Below are 23,919 nucleotides of genomic sequence, written 5' to 3'. Positions count from 1 at the left end.
ACTGCCGCTGGCAGACCTGTGCTTCTTACGTGTTTTCACATGCACTCCTTACGCTCTTCCCCCCATTAGTGGTGGGCACACGACTTTGCAATGTCGCTGCTCCAATTTGAAGGGCCACCCTAACAACTTTGTGTTGGTTCTGCAGTGTAGTTTTTTTCAACTTTCAGTAAGAGCTGGGAGATTGTCCCCAGTCTCTGCTAAGTGAAGCATTTAAAGACTGACTTGCAAGTGTATGGCGATGTAGTGTATGTAGCTGAACTCTGTCTTATTGTGTCTTTCCCTATCAGACTTTGTTGTACAGTTCTCACCATACTCTCATATAAAATAATAAAAATAAGTAAAATAATAGCCAAATTGTAATAACCCAGAATTATCCTTTAGTATTAGTTATGTTAAAGGCTGAGAAACCAAAGCAATTAAACATTATGTGTGCTAAGGCTTAAATTGGAGCAAAATAATGAAAAGAACTGAGCTGCTCTTGGGCAGTTAGAAAAACCAACATGTTTCACCAGCCTCATCAGGGGAAAAGTATGTACAGTACATCCAACAATAGTGTATATAGGCCAAGTGGCTCCTCTAGAGCCCATAAAGTCAAACATAAGAGACCTTAAGGAAATCTTCAAAATTGAATATTGTATTCATTCATTCCATTTGGGTCTCTGAGCACACTGACTTTCAAAGCTCTATCATACCACTGGCTTTCTTTCATTCCTCGCATAGCACAAGTCAACGCTGTGGCAGAATAAAAGATGGTGTTCTCATAAAGGACAGCAACCCTTACCATCTAGAAAGAGAAACTTGCAGTGATATTTTTCAATGAGTTCCAGATTCACTGATTCACTAAAGGTTTGTGTCAGAATATCCCGCTATTCACCATCCATTTGCAGCAGGAAGAGAGGGGTCACATACTGTAGAACTGGAATAGAAAACAACAGGCACGTTGCACGTCTTCCAGTGATGCATGTTTAAACTGCTCGCTTTCTGAACGCTTGGTAATGACTCGGAGGTGGAGGTGGTTCTCGGTTCACGCTGCCATATTTTCTCCCTCGTAAACTGCGGCACAGACGGGATCTTTTTGAGAGAAACTGTGGTTAGTTAATTCACAGGAGCTGACTCTGTGTTCAGAGGGTGCGCTCATTTGAAGCTGCAGTTTGGCTGCTTATTACACCTGCTGATTGATTGCTGTGCCCTGTTGGGGATTTTATTTGGACTCAAAATGCAAAATTGTCTTTGTGGGCAAGTCTGAAAAATTGTGCTGTAAGCTATAAGAAAAAAAAAACGACAAAGAAATTAGACGATTTGCAGTTGAAACACAATCTCAGTCACTATCTCCCAACACATCAGAGACTGAATGTTTTGAGGACAACGCCTGGTGGAAGGAGGAAACTCTGTCTTGGCATGTTGCTAGGCGATGCATTAATATTAATGTTGTCTTTTCTCAGAACGTGTGCACTCTCTGCCCCCCCTGGGATAAACTGAAGCTTAAAGATATCTCCATCTCACTGATACTTCTTTTTTACCCTTGTTAAAACTCATATCAAGGGTTTTAATTACATCCTGCAAATGTAACGCTGCACAGCTTTGTAGAGAAATCACAATTGCCTTTTTAGTTCCCACTTTGCAGCGTTGATATGCTCTGCTAATTTCTGACCCAGTAAAATTGAAAGATGGGTATGTGGTATATCTGCTCGTGCCGTGTTTGAACATGCAAACATGTTTGAGTTTATCATGTTTTCAGATTGAGACAGAGCTTATTTCGCCTGAATCTAATCGCCGTCACATCTGGGTCTGAGCCAATCTTCAAAAGTCTCTATTAAAATGTAAACTGTAAATCTAAAGAATCATGACTTCCCTGTTTCAGTCTTATTTTTCTCCTTTGAAAAATCATTTTGAACACGAGAAATAAATCTGTAGACAGAGTTCGCCCTCTGCCTCACCCTTTCCCCTGCCGGGCTTTTAGCCTGGAGTCTTTGTCGTAGCCTCCCCTTACCTCTCAGCTGCCCTCTCTGCAAAACCATTTTCCTGGCACTGAAACACAGATGTTATCCATCTGATTAAACGTTCAAGGTTACATCTCCAAATACATCAAAGTCTCCGTCTCCCATAAGAGGAAAGCGTGACAGCCAGTATTTTTGGTAGCCTGGAGGTGCAAGCTCCAGTGTCCTCCCTGTCATTTTTTTCCACCCTGTACGAGTAAATTGGTGTCTCTGCTCAAATTACAAAGTATTATGATGATGGAGACTCAGCCAGCAGGTGAGATTAATGATTCTAAAGAGATCTAGCATTTTTTGTCAATAAAAACAGTACTGATAAGGTTTATTTACAAGGCCTGCTGCTCAGGAAGATAAGCCCATTTAGAGATAGTAACTCAACAATTATGATAATTGGTTAATTATTTAAGTCATTGTGTGAGCCAGAAATTCCAAGAAGTCTGAGCAGCCATTTTATCAAATATTATTCCTTCTTTTATATCACTGTGAAGTGAAATATATTTGGGTTTTTGGCCTGTTCTCTTGCACGATGTAGGGTGACACTTTACAGACTGCCCACAACTGAGCTTCCTGTGTCAAATCTGCAGTTTACCCCTGTGGTTCTTTCATCCCCAGTCTTTTAAAATATTTCACTATCGACAGATTGGTGCAGTTACATATTATTAATAGTTTACTGTTCACTTCGAATATAGTGTGTATTAATGTTTAGGTAGTATTTTTGATCATTTTGAGCCTGTGTAAAAAGGTCTTCTGTGGAGCCGACCGCCCTCCTCATAAACTTCACCATGGTTTTTTCATGTTAGTAGCCAGTTAGGCCAGCTAATTGGCTTACCTCGCTACTTAAAAACAACTATGTGATTATCAAAATGATGAAAAGTACTAACTAAACACTAATACACACTACATACAAAGCAAACTGTAAAATATTAACAATATGTACAAATCAAACTGTAAAATGTTAAGTATTTTAATAATTTAGGAATGATAAAGGACTTGGTTGAGCCTAGACAAATACTGCAGATTTGACAGCTATGACGAATGAAGGGACGGGCGATCTGTGAAAAACATACATCGCTACTGTGTGCAAATGGAGAGTTGGTTTATAAAAAGCAGCAATGTCACCTGCACTGCAAAAAATCATACAAGAACTTAGTAGAATTAACTAATTCTTTCTCATTAATAGGTTTTATTTATTCAAGTTAAGTATTTTGACTTGAAATAATGAGTTGAATCAATGTACTGTACAGAGTTCAATCAACTAAATTAAATTTCTAAAGAAACATGATTAGCATATTAGCAGATTTCCCAGCATGCACTATTGGAGAGTTAAGTTCAGCTGACATGTTTTCTGAAGTACAGCTGAATCAATATGAAGTCAGTTTGTTTTGAATCATTAAAAAATTACCCCAACTTGTCTTTCCAAATTCAGTCGACTTAAAATTCAAAGGGTGTGTGGACACTGCACTTAACTTTTATGAGTTAAAACAAATAGTTTCTCTTTTCCTCCTTCTTTTTTCTGGACAAGCAGATTGATATCAATTTAATCTGTGCATTAAAAAATGGGGCTGCAACTGCTACTTGTTTTCATTATTGATTAAACTACAGATTCTTTCTCAGTGAATCAGTTCAGTTAGTGTTTAAGAAATGTACTGACCTCACTTGAGCCCAAAGTAGTTGTCCAACCAACAGTCTAAAATTAGAGCTGAATGGTGTGTTTCCTTCTAGTCATTGCTAGGTAGATGCTCGTTGCTATAACTTCCGAGAAAACGTGGGATTTATCAGAGAGTGAGGAAGAAAGTTAGCAAACGTGACTAAACATAATGTGAATAAAATTTTGATGCAACGTCGTCCATGAATATGATTCCTGCCTGAGTCATGTCAGATAGATTTTCATCAGCTATGATGGTTGTTTAAAAGTGAAGAAAACAACTCTAAAAATGTATTGTTATTATTGTTTTGCTGTGAGAGAACCAGAACTTAGATATTGTACATTTCAAGTCATTATGTTAAACTATGCTAAGCAGCCAACTGACACCAGCTTTGTATATAACCTACAGAAACACCAGTGTTATTGATCTTCCTCTTGGAAAGAAAGCGAGTGTATTTCTCAAAATGTTGAACCGCTCCTTTAATCTATATTCATTAGCTGCAGTCCTGCTGCAGCCTTTTCACAGTCTTGTATATTTGCTGCTTGTCAACACCAACTGATTGCTTTTCTTCTTCTTCCATCTTTCTAGAGATCGAAAAAATTCAGAAAGACGAGGGGAAAGAAGAGGAGAAATTCATTGACGTCGTCATCAACAAGAACATGAAACTGGGCCAGAAAGTTTTAATACCAGTCAAGCAGTTTCCTAAAGTAAGTGCTATAGTACCACCACCAGAGACTTCGACTCTGAGAGTGTGATGTGCACAGATAGAGAATTTCAGATTGTGTTATTTATAGATAATGAAGCCAACTACAGTAGCTCTGGTTTTGATTTAAATTCCTTACAACAGCCACTTGACACGTTTTGTTGATGCTTTATGTTATTAGATGTAGCATATCTGGAAGCCAGCGTACAGGCAGAGTGTTGGCTGACAGAACTGGGGTAGAACTATATTAGGGATGTTACCTTGTGTCGGAAGAATTGTTTAAGCTTTAGAGACGTTACAACCGTAATTCTCACACTCCTCCCTCACACACACACACCTCTCCATTACACTGACCTTGGTCAATGACGCTTTGATGTCTCGGTATATTAATTTGTCAATGAATATTTATGAATATATGATTCAAAGGAATTATCTTGCAGTGGATTTCATTTTCTTGAGTGGATTTCTTATGATACTTGGTATCAGGCAGGAATTTGCCCTCTCATTCTGGCCTTGTGCCCCTTAAAAAAAATATCTGCCCTGCGGCAATAGTGGCCTTGATGCCCCGCCCGCACCGCCCCAGCTGATTTCACCGTTTTTTCCTCAGCCTCTTTCTTGTCGATACAGCTTTTAGACACAGCATCTTTTGTAGAGATTCTGATTGGACAACATCAAGTGAAATGCTGCGCACGTAAGTAGTGATGGGTTGGATTTCAACCTACAGAACTGGGTTATTTAACTGTGGTATAGACTCACAGCAGAGACAGAGCACCCAGGACAAGTGTGTGAAAGGGAGTGTGTGTGTGTGTGTGTACTTTATGGACAGGAGTGATGATGTGATACAAACTTTCTTTGATCATGAAGTCTGAAGCTACAATTCTATGGTTTACACTGCAGACTGGAGTCTCTCTCAACAGCTAGGAACACATTATATACACTCATATGCTGTCTCTGCTATGGAAGCCCATTACCACCAATGTGTTGAAAAAAGATCCTGGAAGTCATTATAATGACAAACTTTATCAAAATAATGACTTTCGACCACTAAATAATAAGTTAGAATCTAAAAATAATTAGTAAGTATCAAAAAATTATGACTTATTATTTCAGAACAACGCCTTCAACAGTGGTTCCCAACCTTTTTTTCCTTGAAGACCCCCTTTCTTGTATCTAAGGAAAGCTGAAAGTTAATGATTAATCCTTAATCGATTGATTGCTAAATAAGAATTTAACCGATTAAGCATGTATTAATTGATAATTAATCAATAGTCTAGAAATTACATTAATTGCACCTCATTTGACATTGTTCTGTCTGGCAGGGTCATTAATTAGAGAAGAAAACCTAAATAAGAAACTTAACTAAGAAAATTAAAAAAGAAAAAAAAAAGTGTTTTAATTATGATTAATTATTGATGATTGATCTATCAGTTGAGGAAAATGCACAAGATTTGCAACACTAATAGGAAGCCAAGTCTACTTACAGACAAGTGACACATTTTGAAACATGAAACTTTTTTCTTTCTTTTTTTATTACTCACTTGTCTATTCTATCGCAAAACATATTTTTGGTGAGAAAAGTACAATAACAGCTGCTTTAATGTGACGAAGAGGAGAAATAATCATTTTGTCTATTAATATGTAATTTACCAACTGTAAGGTGCTGAAATAGCTTGAAAAAAAAATACACCTTGAAAATGCTTAAAAAGTGCTTGAATTTGACTTTGGAAAATGAGTTAAATTCATTATTCATTATTAAAATCGTTGTTGTACAGTATTTCATGGCCTTGCTGTCTTGGCATTTGGCCTGCATGTCCTAAAAATATCGATACCAAAACCCAAGTGGCAAATTCCAGGCTGGCCTGCTTGGTATTATATAAATGCGCTTCGAGGTCTTTTTCAAGTTCTGTCTTTTTTCATGAAAAAATGTAGCTTGTAGGGTGAGTGTATGACTGCAGAGCGGCACATAAGTCACATGTATAGAGTCCTGGACAGTCGGCTTCACGATGACCTCCACGTGAAGCTGTTTTTGAGCGATAGCACTGTTGCCACCGTTGAGAGCACTCCAGCCTCGCCCGCCACCAAGGAGCCTTCACCGGCAGCTGCATTTACTGGAGGCGCACGCTCTGTGCATGACAGGGATTTCCCGCTGGGAGCGCGATGGGGAGGCTGGTGTAAAAGTGAGAGGGCCGGCTCTTAGACGGGGACATCACTCAAGTTTTCACCTCGGCCCTCCGGGGGGAAGGACAGCGGTAACCTGCAGGATGTGAATGGAGAGGACAGCGGGGAGGAAACACAGCACAGGAGTCAGGCACTGAACCAACAAAGCTTTATAGCTGCATTTGGGTTTAGTTTTCCTTGAATCATGCTCTTCTGCTCAGTATTACTAGAGTTTTAATGACATGTACAGTAAACTAATGTCAATGTAAGTTTAAAATGCAGGGTGTGAAAATCATCCATAGTATCCCAGGTTTTATATTAGTACACACCCAGCATTTAATTTACACATAATGGTCGCTTTGAAGACCAACTATAGAGGCGTGTTAGCTCTGTGACAAACACACGCTCAGTCAAGGCTCTTTATATTAAAATAATTGTCACTGAAGGATCAAATCTGTGAGCACTGGGGAGTTAAACAGGAGAATAATATCAGTAAGGAAACATCCACCAACAATACAGGGTTTCTGCTGGGCCTTAAAATGTCTGATAACGGTGGCCCCACACTACAGGAGTGGGCCGATTTACCTCTGATTCACCGCTCCCAACAATCAGATTAGTGGCACCTTGGTCGACACCCATGTTCAGCCCGGATTATCTGGTAATGTTAGGGGTTTACAGATCCAGTCTGAACTATAGGCTTTAAGATGTCTTACAATGTCTTAAATATGATTTTGACAGGTCTTAAAAATGGATTTATGATGATAAGGTTATGGTTATAAAGTTGTATTTAACTTCTGGATTGCTTTTAAACACTTTTTTAACACTTTAACAGCTGCAAAACGAAACCAACATTGAACCAATAAATATTAATGCATGCAAACTGTGCATGTCTTTTTTCTTTTTGCCAGTATGGATGCGAAATAAGTCTTGCATTCATGGTCTTAAAATAGTCTTATTTTTCCTTAAATTTATCTTGTATTATAAAAAGATCATTTCAAATTCATTAATGCATTATCCCATTATCATGTTACACAACTTAGATCAATTACTGCTGTATTCATATATCTGCAAACTGTCAAGCTGTTTTCATGTCAACCAGGTCATTCACATGAATGTGTTGATTCCAGACAGTTGCAAATATTATCTGCTAATATTATAATAATAAGCCTTTATTGTTCCCCTGGGGGAAGTTCCTATGCTACCAAGCAGCATGTAAAGTAATATATAACATATATAAATAAATTAAAATAAGCTCCACATTTACCAGCTGCAAGATTAAAGACACATTAATGAATCAATAATTAGATTTCTAAGAATATAATCATGTACATCCTACATAATGAGAACTTTCACAAGGTCTCAACGTATCAAGGTAATTTAAAATCATTACACACACAGGGTTGCATAACGAAAAAAGAGTTGTAGTTCATTCATGCTAAGCATAAATAAAACATATACACAGATACTAGTAGAATGAGATAAAATATTAAACAAAATAAAATAAAACATTTACACATATACACATACACCCAGGAAATAATTCTGTAGTGCATTTTTTTTGAATATATCAGTGGTAATAATATGGTCCACACTTTCGCATTGCTTGATCCCTAAAATGCCAAAAATGTAAATTCCAAGACAACGTCCTCAAAAATCAGAAAATATTCACATTTAAAAAGCTATAATCAGAGAAATTTGATTTTTTCCTTAAAAAATGACTCAAGCCAATTAATCAATTATAGAAATAGCTATCAATTAATCTAATAATCGATTATTCAATTAATTGCTGCAGCTGTAGAACAAAGCATATCAGTATAATAAACGTTCACCACAGAGCTTACTTCATGCCCTGATCCAAAATCCCAAGAAAAGACCTCATTGGCTTCTTTTGAGGGAACCAGAGCGATGCAAGCTCCTGGACTGGCCTACAAAAATCCCTGCAGCACTGCATTCCTTCTATTGTCATGTCCCGCCCTCCTGTCCCATTTCGCTCCAAAAAAACGTCACGATTCTCTCGAAATGCTGTTCCATCTGGACTTTAACTCTGATAAAAAGAGTTATTCTCACCAGGTGTTGACATGCGCTCTGATGAAGAGCTGAAATAAATTTTTTGGGGATCGCTGGGAGCTGTGTATGCATGTATGTAGTGTCATCTGGAGGCTGATCTGAGTCTCCCAGGTTCACAGCTAAACAGATTTGCTTTGACAGCTTTGATAAGTAGAGCCACTAATACGCTGTTTAGAGCTCCAACCAGCCACCGAAGGAAGACAAATTCAATTTGTTCCATCTGACAGGTAGCAATGGCAAGAGTGATCGGTCTGACTCGAATGGGTTTTCTCCTGAGCTGCGAGCATCACCTTTTGGCTTCTGGCATTAAAGTGGCACAGACATTTTCCAAATAGCCATTTAGAAGCACGTGGAGAGAGGTTAAATCCATCCTGCACAAACATCGCTTTTTATCAAAATGAAGCGGGCAAGGACGCCACGCAGCAAGTTCCAGGCTGCTGATTCTCTGTGATAAAATGGAGCTTTTCCTCAACCATGATTTTTAATACCCAACACTGACAAATCTTTTAGACTTTGAAAGATATTGGCAAGAGTGATGGTATTATGGTCTTGTGTGGAGTAGAGAAAGCTCTGCGTGCAACAGTCTCTTAAATTTCTTTTATATTTTCTTTTAATTTTCTTTTAAGAGGAGTCAATTCCAGATGGACTGAATTCTTAATCATCCAAATCTGTTCGTGCTCAGGTGTGTTGGATTATGAATACCACTTGATCATAAACTGGAGGGGCGTGTCCCATTGTTTGTTATTAGCGTATAAAGCCCCCTAAAAAAAAAAAGAGAGAGAGTGAACAAATACTAAATGATGGCTGTCAGAAGAAGAACTTCAGCAATGGTGAAATCAACACACTGTTAAAGAAACTTAAACACAGTAAATGTGTTATTTTCCAGAGTGTCAGTACTGGCCTTGAAGGAAACTGAAAATACCTGGAAAACGACAAAACATTTGCAATGATGTAAATGGCGTGTTGGCAGAGGGTCAATCTGTAATTGAAGTACGTGAGTGGAGGAGTTAGATCAAACTTAGAGCTAAGTAAACTAAGTCTTAACCTGTTTGATCAAATGATTGGTTGTAAAGGAAAAGAAAGTTTTCATTTTTCAAGAAAGCTTTTTTCTATTTGTTACCAGCTAATTGGAGATTGAAGTAAAATGTTTATATTTCTCTTTAAACTTTTATTTTTAATATTTAATATACTATTTATTAATGTAGGTTTTTTTTATTGGGATGACCCAATAATCCTTTTGGCCATGGCTGTGTGGACCTAAAAGAAAAGTTTTAAGTATTTTCAAAAATTCTGAATCACAGAGGTCTTTCAGCAAACAGTCATGAATGTCCAGAAAACATTAGGCTAACGGCTGCAGTAGAACATGACATTAGCTGTGGACAAACTGTAGCTCTGTTGGTCATGCACATATGCAAGCGATCGCATGATCCCCTCCAGTGGAGATAACAATAACTATACTTAAATCTTTTTGGTTGTTTAATAAACGATTGACTGTGAGAATAAGAATGATTTTTTTTCTGTCTTGGTGAGAATGCTCTCACCCGCTCATAAAATTTACTCTTACCTAAGAGAAAAGCAAAAATAAAAAAATACACTGGTGAATATTGAGAAAGAAATCAATAGGTACTAATAAAAGAAGAACACATCTTGGATATGAACGAAAATAAGACAGAATTTGTTTGTAAATCACTTCCTGCATGAGGCACAATGTCTTTTTAATGCCCACCCAAAACGCTTTTTATAGAAAAAGATCAGATTTAATTGAAACCTCGTCCACAGAAATAGAGCGAGAATCGAAGATTTCATATCATGATTTAAACAGTATGACACACAGTGTCACTCCTACTCAGGAGCTAAAAATACTACACCTTTTGAACAAGGATGCTCTATCAGCGCTCATCTGTACATTTGCCGGATCTGTGGGCCCTCTCTCAGAAAGCATCTTTTGGCAGAAAGCACCGCAGGCCATTAGCGAGGCGTAAGGAGTCCCACTGGTTTATTTCCAGTTCAGACTGTGGCTTTTCTCTGCGCTGGGAGCAGTGATTTATCCTTCTGCCGTCGTTCCTGTCCTGCTGTCCTCAGCACAATCACACCGCACTGGCTCTCTGTGAGCACACCTTTCGCCAGACTCGCAGTATTACATCCAGCGAATGATGAAAAGATCTCAGATGTGCCTCCCACCCTCTCTCCTGCACCCCCTTCACGTTAAGTGTGATTAATCATACATCCTTTCCCTGCTTGTGTCCGTTGTCTTTCTAATCATCCACATGACGCTTTTTTTTTTGTTACAGCTGAATATGATCCCACAAGTCTGTTTTTTTTGTGTGTGTATGTATTGTCAGTCAATGCATCTTTTATGTAGTTTTATAATTGTATTTATTTTTTTGTGCATGTAACACCACAACAGAGCAGCAGGCGACAACCTGTGATTAAACGCATCAGCTTTTCTTTTGGTGATTACAGGCAGCATCAGCAGCACAATCCTCTCACACAGTTTATTGACATGAACCAGTACAGGAGCCCAGGCAGGTTTTTGTAAATCACATAATCCCCCATGATAACTAAAGCATTAGCCAAACCCCAAAGCATCAATCACAGTAGGAGTCAGACGGATTTTGATTTCTGATAAACAGCAGGGATTACAGTTATGTGTTCAGTAAGACTCATATAGTTGGAGGATTTTCCATATGTGTGTGTGTGTGTGTGTGTGTGTGCCCATGCAGATGTATCGACTGGCTGGTGATGTGTTTAAATGTCCAGACTAAGACTCTGACATTTACTAGCATTAGTCAAACAAATATGAAGCAAAGCTGCATGATCTCTTTTTAAATAGCCTGGAACTTAAAATAGTGCCGAGCAAATACCATTATATCATGTCAATATGTTACCCACAGTGCTGTCTGAAGTGGCTCAAGACTGTGTGTGAGTAAGAGAACAAGTTGTAAAAAGTTATACCTAACGCTGGATGAACTTGAAAAAACACAAACGAGCTGCTGGTCCCTGATCTCTTTCTCTGTAATCAATGTTGAATTAATCAGTTTGAGGTTATTGGTTTGAGGGTTTGTCAATAATTTTTGGTTTATTTACTCCTTTATGACAGTAAGCTGAATATCTTTGGGTTGAGGCCAAAATAAGTTTTTTGATGGTGTCATCTTGAGCTTTAGGAAACTCTGAACAGCATTTTTTTTTTTTTTTTTTTACCATTTTCTGACATTTCACAGATTAAACAACTAATCAATTAAACAAGAAATCAAACAGATTAATCAATGAAAATAATCAGTATTTGCAGCCCTACAAATGTCTGCATATGAGTTTATAGTCCCTTTGTAGTAGTATTTATCTATCAGCTTTTGTAACATGCAGGTCAACAGTCCATGTGGACTATCTATCGTCTCATGATGATTTAGCTTTTGATTATCTGTTTTTTAAAAATTCATTAGCATTCATAAACTGTAATAAAAAAAAATCTGTAGAAGTACAGATAATATCCTGGCAGAAAATTACTAGTTCATTTTCCATTGAGTTTTCTCTTTCACTTTAGCACCTTTGGACGTTCTTGCTCCAACAATGCAGAAGGTTCTCCAGAGTTAGGGTAAAAGGCCTTTTTGCCTGTATTTTTACTGACTTTTCTTACAGTGTGTGCGGATACAATCTGGTTGCAGACGTCTCTCAACTCCCAACTCCATTCTCGCATATCAAGTTGCTAATCGGACTGTAAACAGCGAATGTGCAGTGAAGAGGAAGTCTTGGCCCGGATGTCCCTCGTCCATTATCTCAATGTCTGCTGGCTACACAGGAAGGCTCAAAACATTGCTCCCAAGGGCCAAGTGTCATCAGGTGACATCTGATAGGTTCCAAAATTGCATGGCCCTACGTTTATTGTGTGGTATTTGATTAAAGTTAGGAAAATACACTATTTAAGTTGTAGACAATCGCTTGCACTAACGAAAGTCGAAACTACATTTAAAACTAGACAGTGTCTCAAGATCCAACTCTGTCCTCTAGAAATTGTTTCTTACGAAAAATTCACAACAGGAAACTTATTATGAGAGAAGCAGAAAGCCTCCTGAAAGGAGCACCTCAGCTCACTTGGTAGAGTGTGTGCTCCATGTACGGACGATGGGAGCCGTGGGTTCGTCTCCCATTTACGTCTCTCCATTTCCTGTCATATCTTCAGCTGTCCTATTGATTAAAGGCATAAAAAGCACCCGAATATATATATATATATATATATGTGTATATATATATATATATATATATATATATATATATATATATATATATATATATGTATATATAAAAAAAATAAAACATAAAACCACCTGGTTGTATTAAACTAATCAGGAAAGATTTTACTGAACATATTTGCAAAGTTGCAATATGTGCACACATTTGTTTTCACTATTATGAGTGCTCTTGCAAGAATATCTGCTAGTAGCAAATGAAGCATTATTAGACTTTTTGCTAAAGCTTGGTTAAGGTTAGAGGAAAAACTGTGGTCTAGGTTTACTGTTGAAAAAAATAGGACGCTGATTATCTAAAACTGATGGTTTAACATTTTTCCTAGTTACCCCATGTAAGAAATCGCCACTGTCGGAAATGAACAATCTTTGACTTTGTTAGAAACACAGATTTTTTTCAGCAAAAAGTGGCCCTCCGATGATCAGATATAGCTGCTGGCACATAATGCAAGATTAGCACTTAAGGCTAGCCAAATTCTAATGAGCATGCTTGCTAGCATAACAGAGGCAGTGTGATTTCATCAGAGTAGCAGTTATATTCAGTCCAATGCAACATTGCTTTGACCTCCAGGCAAAACAGTGTCTTACATCCCTGCATGACTGGTGGAGGCTGTGCAGCCATTGGCTACTATCCAAGCCAAGTTCCACTGACACCTAGTTTGGAAAACTCCCTATCTGAGCCAACTAATCAGTTGACTTGTAGTTGTGTAGCCTGACCCCCACTACGATCTGGACTCAGGGAGCTGACCCTGCTTTCTGGTGTCTATCCTGCACTTTACACACCCACCGTCCACCCCAACCAGGTCCTCACAACTTGTGTACAGAAACATAGCACTAATCTAACTTGAAAAAGCACAATCCATTTAAGAATTATGTTTCCCAGATTATTTCCCAGATTTTTGTGTTATGTTACCTTTTACCATATTATCATGTCCAATGAAACCCCAAAACAGACATATGTGGTTTTAGTGTGTAATATAAAGCCAGAACATGGAAATTATGTCATTTTAAATAGTTTGCTGAGTTGCTTTTTATACAAACTGCACAAAGTTTCGAGAAGAGGGAAAAGCACAATAATGAAGCAGGGCTTTTTGGCAGCCTCCAATTTTTTTGTGGAAAATGCTTAGACAAACCCTTGGAAAGACATAAATATTCATTTTCTGTGATATTATTGGCAAAGTTGACCTTTGGACTAAGTAAGGTTAAATGCTTAACGCTGTGGTCCTATTGTGTTTTCTAGCTAATAAGTCACAGTTATAGGTCATCTGGGGGCAGCTGTTTGCAAAAATATTATTCAGACTGAAATAAAAATCAACTTCAGTGTGTTTAAACTTTTGCTACTCAAGGCCCGTAGCACTTCTTGTAATTCTGACTGTTGAGGAAAAATTCTTCAGCGTGACCTTTTGAAAGAGACCAAATCCATGCATGTATTCCAAATGGTTCAAGAAAAACTTTTGATTTACTTTGGGCAGGAATGAGAGGTGTAATATCTTTTGGGCAATGCCCATACTTCTCTTCAAGCCTGACCAGTTCTTTTTGGAAAATTATTTTTTTGGGTATTTTAAGCCGCTATTACAGACAGTGAGACAGAGAGACAACAGTTAAATGAGGGGGACAGTAGCAAAGGTCACCGGCCAGACTCACACTAGGAATGTGGTATTCTTAACCTCTGAGCCACGGGGTCACCTCAAACCTGTTCAATGTGTGCACTAAGAATTTATTTTTTATTATTTTGTACAAGTGGGTTGATATAATAGATCTAAAAGAGACAGTTTAAGAAAATGAATTGATAGAAAAGAATTAATGAACATTACATTTTTCACATTTTGTGTGTTTTTAATTAATTTTTTGTTGAGAATGACAGATTCAATTAGAAACTTGCCCACAGGATATTAATTGCATGAACACACATTGTTTACCAAATCCGACAGTCACACAAATTCTGAAGTTAATAAAGTCATAATTAAACTGAAGTTGTCAGAGGCTGTCAGAGGAGGAGTTTCCTCAGGTGTTCTGGTAGATCAGTTGGTTAGTGTGCTGGTTTTTCAGTCAGACCATTTTCTCATTCAACAGATTTTTTGGGGTCTTTCTATTTTAAACTGCACACTAGTCTACACTGTATCTTCCAAATGAAACTGCATTTGTTCTCCCTTCTGCTCACCAACAATCCAGTGTCTAGTTGTGTCCCTGCTTTCACTGAAACTCAAACAGGCTCCAGAGTAAACTCGTCTTTGCATCAATTTCTGTCTCAGTCTGTTTTTTTTTCTATTCCTGTAAATTGTGTAATTCTGTAAATGGCACCTACGCTGCCACTCTGAAAGCAACACAGGAGCGCGTTTGTTCCCGATCAGAAAAACAGCTTTTCCTCCCTGTTCAAACGTTTTCATCCATCGGCGTGCAGCACATTGTTGCTAGACTGTGCACTGAGATATCCCTACAAACATCCCGGACACCGTGTCCGATGCACGACCTGTCAGGAAGGTGGAACGTGTGCATGAAAGCTGTAGCAACACAGAGGGAAGTCAGCCGTGTGATCCGGCTGTGCAAATCATTGTTCAAGAAGACGGCACAGCTCAGTGATCAAGGCTCCATCCAGGTGGAAATGATGGATGCGCGGGACGTCGGTTAAACTCAGCACATTTTAAAATATTTCCAGAAACCCTGTGACGCCCCAGTAGCGCTGTCTCCTTCGATGATCTTTTTGTAAACCTGAATACATTACAGGCGGGATCCATCTTGTTTGCTCAGATAACTTTAAAACTCACATTCCTGACCCAACAATATGTGTCCTGCTCAATATATTAGGAGTTAATTAAGCCTCATTTACAGAGGACACTTACTAACATCTGGCTTTTGTCTTCAATCGAAAAGGGTACAGTTGGCATTCAGTCACAGGTATTTATCGGTTCCAACTAGGGCTGCACGATATGGTTAGAAAGTCAAATTGCGATTATTTTGATTGAAATTGCAATATGGAATGATAATTTTTGCATTACAATTTTCATTTCTACTGAGAAACACCACTTTTACTGCAGACACAACTGGATAACGTGAAGCCTGGCAGGATGGTTTCTCTTATAAATAAATAGATAAAGCGACCAGTGGAAACACTGAAAACTCGAACATGACAACATAGTCATGATTAATTCATATTCAGACATAACAGATATCATCAATATATCCCCCAGCCCTACTTAACTCACAGATACTTTTAAAAATGTCTTCCTCCAGGCTCACCTGCACACACAATTTGATCCTCAGCTTTCCAGTGCACATCTGAAAAAAATAACAAAGGAAAAAATGCCACTGTGGGCTGGGGGAAGCAAGCAACAACAAAAAACTTATATACACAGTAATTTTCGTGTAAAAATGGTACTCGTATGCAATTATGTTTCAGGTGATTCATGGAGTGTACAAATGGAGCATCAAAGTTCTCACACTGTAATGTGAAGGTATACTTACATATTTATTAATCCAAGGTCAGAACTTTGCAGGTTGCCACTTATTCCCATTTGCAAGCGCAGGGTTGGAATTAGCACAGTGGGGCATGGTATTTAAGTTGAGGCGAGGGCTGAGTGTGCTCCTGTATGATCACATCGAGCCACAGGTCTTGTGGTAATTATAAAAGTTGAAGGAACATACAGTATAGCAGCTGAGAAGTGCTGGAGCTCAGCCTGGCCAGGATAAAAACCCAACAGTCGGTTAATGCATTAGAGCGAATCACTAAAGCTCGCCTCTCAAATCCCTCACCCAGGAATTGGCAGGAGCCTCCTAATAAGCACTTGTGTTGTGAACAAAAGGAAGAAGAGATATAGGTGAGGTGTATAACCAAACTGGCTGTTTTTTTTTTACCTCCTGCTGGCTAATTGATGACCTAGATAGTTGAGGGAGACAGCTGTATAACTCACTGTTAAAGGAAAACATGGAGAGGGGGAGTAAAGCATCGCTCTCCTTTTGTCTCCCTGACCATCTCCAGCTGCTGGTGGAAATGTGTTTAGCCTGTGTAAAGGTTGTATGACTTAGATGAGTGTCTGCACAGTGGCAAAGCTGATGGTAATGCATAACATTTGGGTTTTTATGGCTAAAAAATGGTGACCTTGTGAAGTAATCAAAGCCAGGAAGCCTTTGATAGATGGCAACATGCCAGAGGTGGTCAAATCTAATGTTGGCCCAAACCAGCACATTATGATAATGTTGCACATTGAAATGTATGTTCAGACATTTGGGAACATGCAGTTCAGAAGTCAGTGCATGATATGACCTAAAATACAGTATATCTCAACATAAATTTTCACATTAACTGGTGTATAAATGATAAATGATTTTCTGATTCTGTGGCTATTTACACCCCAGCCTCAAATTGCATTTTTGGCTACTGATACCTGGGTACTTGTCTCTGCCATGCTAGGCTATATACACGTGGGAGCAAATAGCCACATTGACTGTTCTGACCCAGGTGCAAATAGCATCTGCCATTATGAGGGACTTCTGGACTGCACTTTGAGGCTAATTAGTTGGTTGAATTCTGCTGGTTAGATTATATTGATTTTTTAAATATATCATCAGCTTAAAAGATCACACCAACATAACTTTACAAAGATGAAAAATTATGAAAATAAATCAAGTGACATCACATAGGTAACACTGTTACAGGAAAGCATAGAGAGGGGGAGTAAAGCATCTGTGTTTAAATGTGTGCAAATGTGTTTAGCCTGAGTAAAGGCTGTATGACTTAGATGTGTGTCTGTGCAGTGGCATAGCTCATGGTAATGCATAACATTTGGATTTATATGGCTAAAAAGCGGTGACCTTGTGAAGTAATCAAAGCCAGGAAGCCTTTGATAGATGGCAACATGCCAGAGGTGGTCAAATCCAATGTTGGCCCAAACCAGCACATTATGATAATGTTTCACATTAAAATTTATGTTTAAACATTCGGGAGCATGTGGTTCATCAGATTTAGGAAATGTTTCGAATTGATATCAGTAAAGTTCTGACTTCACAAAAGTATATTGGCAGAAGTCAGCGCATGATATGACCCAAAATACTTCATATCTCAACATAAATTTTCACATTTACCAGTTTTTTTTTTTGTCACACTGGTGCACGGTGGATGAATTGGTTAAGCACAAGGCTTTCCTGTGGGAGAGCAGGTTTCAAGTCCTGTCAAGATCTGACAGTAGTGTGAAATTACATGTCAGTGGTACCATTTTTTAATTATTGTTTTCAATTTTAATTGCAATTCAGGTTTAGGAAACAAACCTACTTGGTGAGGTTTGGGGTGAGACAATAGTTTATGTCTGCCATGTAGCCACAGTGGCTATTTACACCCCAAGTTCAAATAGCACTGCCCTTTAATAATCCCTTTAATAATTTAGTATTGTGATAATTTTATTGAAAAATTACGACTGAATTAAGGCTGGTTGGTGACCCAGGGGTTAAAGGCACAGTTTACACATTTTCCCTCTCGCCTGTAACACTATTTATCCACCTAGACTGCTCTGATATGATTTGCAATTTTCTGTATTTTTTTTACAACATATATTCTCCTAAAAAACACACAAGAGTTAAGGCAGTAAAGTCAAGATCTCAACATTATTTAAATATGTATATTACTCATTCTTTATTGTGTATTTAATTCCATTTAATTCTATGTTTTTAAATGATAATGTCACTCACTTCATTGTCTATATGTTGGAGCTTGTGTGTCTTAAGAATTATCTTTATTGTCTACGCTGTATTGGAACCTGAAGGACACTACCTTTTGTTGGAAAGATGAAAAACAGTATTATTAAAAATGATGAATAACCTGATACATAAGTGCCATGTCTCTATTAAGAACACTAAAGGTGATTTTTTTTTTTTTGTTATACCACCACCATTATGAAAAATACGATAACTAATTTAACTAAATTTTTTTTTATTGATATAGCATCCCCTTTTTCTTTTTATTAAAGAATATCTGACTTCATCATTTCCTCCCCACTCTTGAAACCAAAGTGACACCCTTGCTGCTGGCTTTGTGAATTTAGTGCTAATTTTATGTGAAGATTTCCAGACAGATAGTCCATTGCAGAGCATCTTCTTTCAATATAAAAGCCATTAAAAGGTGAAACAGTGAACCTGGACAGACTGATTGTATCCTGATGCTGACAGGAAAAACTGCTGATAAGTTTTCATTAGCTTCAGTTGCTGTTTGAGCCACGTGTGATTGACATAAGAAATGTCTTTACTCTTTATCTCAAACGCACAGATTGTGATTGATCTGTGCTCTCCCTCGCTCTCTATTGCAGTTCAACTTTGTCGGCAAACTCCTCGGGCCACGCGGGAACTCGTTAAAGAGGCTACAGGAGGACACTCTCACAAAGATGTCAATTCTCGGAAAAGGATCCATGAGAGACAAAGAAAAGGTAACGCTCCACTATGTTATTTCACTTTTCTCCCTGCTCCTTTCTCTCTTTTACTTCCACATCATTTTATTTTGTTCTGCTGCAGGAATTCTTTCACCTTGTTTGAATTGAAGGTGGGCTGGGCCTCTTTTTAAAGCTAAGAGATTTAAAATAGGTGGTGCAATGAAAATCCAACTTAAATCCAAGTAGTTTGTCAGAAAATCTCTGCTCTTATTCCAGTTTCCCGCAAAATAGATATTTCTTCATGACATGTTGTAAACATTCTTGATTGTCATTATTTCAAAATTAATCAGATTAGTCACTCCTTATTAATTGTTCAGTTTATAAAATGTCACCTTAGAGTGAATATTGCACATCACAAGTTCCCTGAGCCTTCAAATGTCTTGTTTTGTCTGTATTTCAAATGGGTATTGCAGTCCAAATATAAAATATTAGAAAAAGTTGTCTCTCTCCACCCCAGACTTGAAGCTCAGGCAGGTGGCCTGGAGGTTTCATAAACACTGAACCCACACAAGCACAAGACAAGTGTAACATTATACTTTTCCAATGACAGCAACAATGAATCCTACACCGTGAGCTGATTAGCTGATGTATGTATTTACACTTTATTTATTGTTTGCAAATTATAAACCAGCTCATGAGGAATTTATTTATAGCTCTGTTCATTGTCTGTCAACGTAAAGTTAAGCCTGTTATCTCAGAAACAAACGCCTGCTGCTCTGAAAATACACACTCTGAGTCTGAGTTCATTGACTGCTTGCCTTGCTGCCAAACTCCATTAACACTTTGCTGATTTTAACAGTCCTCCTTCTAAAACATTATCAATTTCTCTGGACTCAGACACTTATTCAGCAAGTTTTAACAAAATTCAGTATTAATATGGGATGTAACAATACCAAAAACTCAAGAAATGATAAAAAGTCTGTGATATGATGTTTATCATAATATTAAAAAACCACTGTTGTGATTAAATAATAAATCTGACATGAACAGAATCTTTTGTTTATATAAAATTTGTTTTCCCTTAAACTTTAAGTGCTTCTGCTTTACTTCTTCAATAAAATTAATTATGGATGCCATTGTAAAACAACAGAACAACACAACAGTGCAGCAGTCATTGGCAATCCTTTTATAACATAAAACATTAACAAAATAAAACAACTGATCATGTAATATCACAGTAGATATTGTCACAATCTGGTCTGGTATCATGATATTGTGATCTACCCCCAGTATTAATTTAAGCCCCTTGTCCCAATCTTGTTTCTCTAAACTTTAGGACACCTCTGCCCTTTAGTACAGAAACTATATTACATATTTCTCCTTTAAAAATATGATCACATCATTCTGAATAAAGCTGAGTTTTTTCCTTTCACTGTACCTTAAATTCTTTAGATGTTTGTCTCTCTTTAAGTCAGATGTGAGCGGATCATCCCAGTAACTACCGAGTACGTTTGACTGACAGCTCGCGGGTCACATGGGCTGCATTCAGTTTTGAAAAACAGCTTCATCTTGAAAACAAATTTCAAAAGTTTATGGAAATGTGAATGATCTTGGGGATCACCAAACACGCCTGACATCTCTCAAAGCCTGCTCTCTCATAAACAAAACACACACAGTCAAATCACAGCGCAGACTGTGCACAAGATAACACTCGGTATAGATGTATGCTTTTGTTTTCATATAAAGTCTGTCACAAGACAAGAGAAATTCTCTTCGTAATGATTGGAGTATAAGTGGTGAAAAAAGGACGGATCTTATGAAGAGGCTCAAACTTGAAATTTCAAACACAATGCAGTTTAACAGCATCTATCATCCGTGATGATGTGGGTACATAAAGAGAGGATATAAATTGCTCTAACAGCGGCTCTTTAGCGGCAGAATTGATTGCCGACTGGACTGGTTAACAGAGAATAAATCGACTTCACTTGGCTCGTCTGCGTCTCTCCTCTCCCTCTGTTTGTCAGGGCTGATTTGTTGGCGGCGATGATCCTCGCTATCATACAGCACATTCTTTTTGATTACCGTGATCAATAGTCTTTGATGGTTGACTCCTCCTCGAGTACCTGGAGAAAAAGATCTGTCATGGAGATGTGCTGACCTCGGCGGCCCTTACCTGTCCGCTCGAACCCACTGCGGGATTTATGACTGACAGCTTTCTGTCGACAACGCGCCGCGCTGCGCTGCTTCCTCCTTTTTAAGGGGGTGAAGAGGGATACACCCTCGCTACAAAACTACTACTTCATCTTCAGCCGGTTGCTGACTTTCTGTTTTCAGCTGTGCAGCATGTGTCACTTTCAGCTCTTGAAATTCCTTCTGTAGGTCAGGGAGCTGAACCACTGCAGAGCAGGAAGAGGGGTCTGCTCTCAAGTCTTCTTCAGGTCAAGTGAAAACAAACATCACACAAACGAAAAGTCATTGCTAATGTGTACTTAACTTCTTTTAAATAATTATCTGGATTGGAAATAATTGTATTTTTTTTTTCAGTGACTCATTTAAGTGACTCCAATTCAATATTAAATTGTAGGCTTATTATCAGTCCGTCCAGGAATCTATTATTAAACCAGTTGCCCACTATTTTGATAATCAGTTAATTGGTTTGAGCAATTTTTTAAGAGAGAAAAGTCATTTTTTTTCAGATTCTAGCTTCTTAACAGTGAATATTTTCTGGTTTCTTTCTGGTTTGTGAGGACGACGTCTTGGCATTTACATTTTTGACATTTTATGGACCAAACAACTAATCAACTATTTACAAAAATGATCTACATATTAATTGAGAGTGAAAATAATCATTACAGGAGAGACTTAAAAAATTATATATATTTTTTTGTGTTTCAAGGGATTAATTAATCGATCGGTCAAGAGAGAAAGCCAATCCCTGAGAATTTTTGCAATTTTGTCCAATCACCACAACTTTTTTTTTTCTTTTAAGGTTAAGGTTTTTGGCTCTTTTCTTTCACTGTGACAGGATAGCTGAAGAGCAAACAGGAAAGAAGGCCACAGGTTGAAGGGATAACCTTCAGCTGCTGCAGGCTCTCAATCACTGCAACTTTAAGCAAATTTAACCAATTGTCATACTTTGCTGTAAGTTCCACCAATCATAGCAACCCCCAACGTGAACGTAACACATGTACGTCTCAATGAACTGACTCAGTGATGCATCATTATTTTGATAAAGCACGAGGAACAGTGCTTTTATTTTATGTTTGAGTTGCCTTTGACAACAATAATTTAATAGCAAAAAAAATGCCTAAAAACACGGCAATATGTATCACAATGTTTTATTTAAAAAGCTGCTGTAAATCAGGCATTTTTGCTCGCAAGAATCCCAAAAAAGCCGGCAAAAACCTGAAGCAACTAGATTATTAGACTGGCCAAATAGAAGACACTGGTTTTATTGGAATTTAGTGCTTCTTTTTCTAGATTAATATATTTATGGAAAATTCATGGTTTTTCTCAATATCATTATTTTCTTTTTGCCTCTGTGCCCTTTTTTCCTCATTTTTCTCTCCAGTTTCTCTGCTGCCCTCAAGTTGCTAAGCAAAAAGTGATATTGTGATATTTTTCACTTAAGCAGAGGTCACTCTTAAGGTGTGCACCCAAACTCTACAGCCGTGTGTATCGTGTACCATTTCCAGCCTTTTCCACCTGTGTCTGAAAAAATCCAGAGAATGTTTTCAGTCACTGGAGTGCAGGTAAGATTTTTGCATCAGTGTGAGGCAAAGAAGACAACTGACACATAGACTATAATAACAGTTACAGACTGTAACAGTCAGGTAACAAACACATGTTCTGACCTCGGCAGCCTTACCTGTCTGCACAAACAATAGATACATAAACCTAGAAAGGGCATTGCTACTTGGCCTTGACTCCAGTTTTTCCAGTGGCAAAAACAATGATGAATTTTTGATTCATGGAGTTTTTATATCTGTAAAAATTTAGTTGAGCCAGGAAATGCAATTTAAAAAGCTGTGATGTCATCACAATGTAAAGTTGAATTGCTCCTCCCATATGATCCGGGACATGTCCTCGAGCAGGGCTCTACTGGCTGACTAAAGACGACTGGGCTTTTGCTGTCAAGACTCCTCAGTTATGGAACGTCCCGCCTGAGGATCTGAGGCTTGCTAAATCAGTTTACATCACCTCTGAAAATGCACCATTTTAAAACAACCATTTTTTAACTGCAGGTTTTAATATTACTATTCATCTTTATTTGCTTAATTTTAGTTTATTTTAATTGTTTCAGTCTGAGGTCTACCGTGTAAAGCGCTTTGTAGCTTTGTTTTGAGAAGGGCTTCATGGATAAAGTTTATTATTATTATTATTTTTATTAAATTCTATGGGCCGAGCATGAACTTGAGCACAGGGACAAGGGAGGAAACACTACTGCACATATTCAGTGGGCCACATATTCAGGAAGTAAACCTGAAAGCTTGTAAACTTTTTCTCAGCTTAAGTGCCAAGCGAGCAATTCTCATTGGACTGAATGGGCGCCATCTTTGTGTCCTGTATCTAGTTCATTATAAGACATCTGTGGTGCAAACACACCGCGGGATTAATGACTGAGCTTTCTGTCAACGCAACGCCACGCCACGCAGCGCTGCTGTTTTTTAAGGACATGAAGACGGATATACCCTCGCTACAAAACTAATACTTTATCTTCAGATGGTTGCTGACTTTCTGTTTCTATGCCAGTTAAAG

General features: G+C 38.1%; 1 protein-coding gene across 2 annotated transcripts in view; it reads left to right on the top strand.

Annotated features, from left to right (window-relative positions):
• Positions 1 to 23,919, top strand: part of khdrbs3 (KH domain containing, RNA binding, signal transduction associated 3) — a 153,023-nt gene that overhangs the window by 61,407 nt on the left and 67,697 nt on the right. For both annotated transcript variants that reach the window (XR_014772098.1, XM_084739726.1), the window contains exons 2-3: positions 4,229 to 4,347; positions 19,102 to 19,218. Coding sequence is in view for 1 of the 2 variants with exons in the window: in XM_084739726.1 (XP_084595852.1) it covers positions 4,229 to 4,347; positions 19,102 to 19,218 (236 nt within the window). In the remaining variant the exon portion in view is untranslated. The remainder of the gene's footprint in view (positions 1 to 4,228; positions 4,348 to 19,101; positions 19,219 to 23,919) is intronic.

Source organism: Lutjanus erythropterus, chromosome 16 (genome assembly GCF_056507025.1).
Source record: "Lutjanus erythropterus isolate fLutEry1 chromosome 16, fLutEry1.hap2, whole genome shotgun sequence".
In the NCBI taxonomy this organism is placed as follows: Eukaryota; Metazoa; Chordata; class Actinopteri; order Lutjaniformes; family Lutjanidae; genus Lutjanus; species Lutjanus erythropterus.
This window is presented reverse-complemented; position numbering and strand designations above follow the sequence as displayed.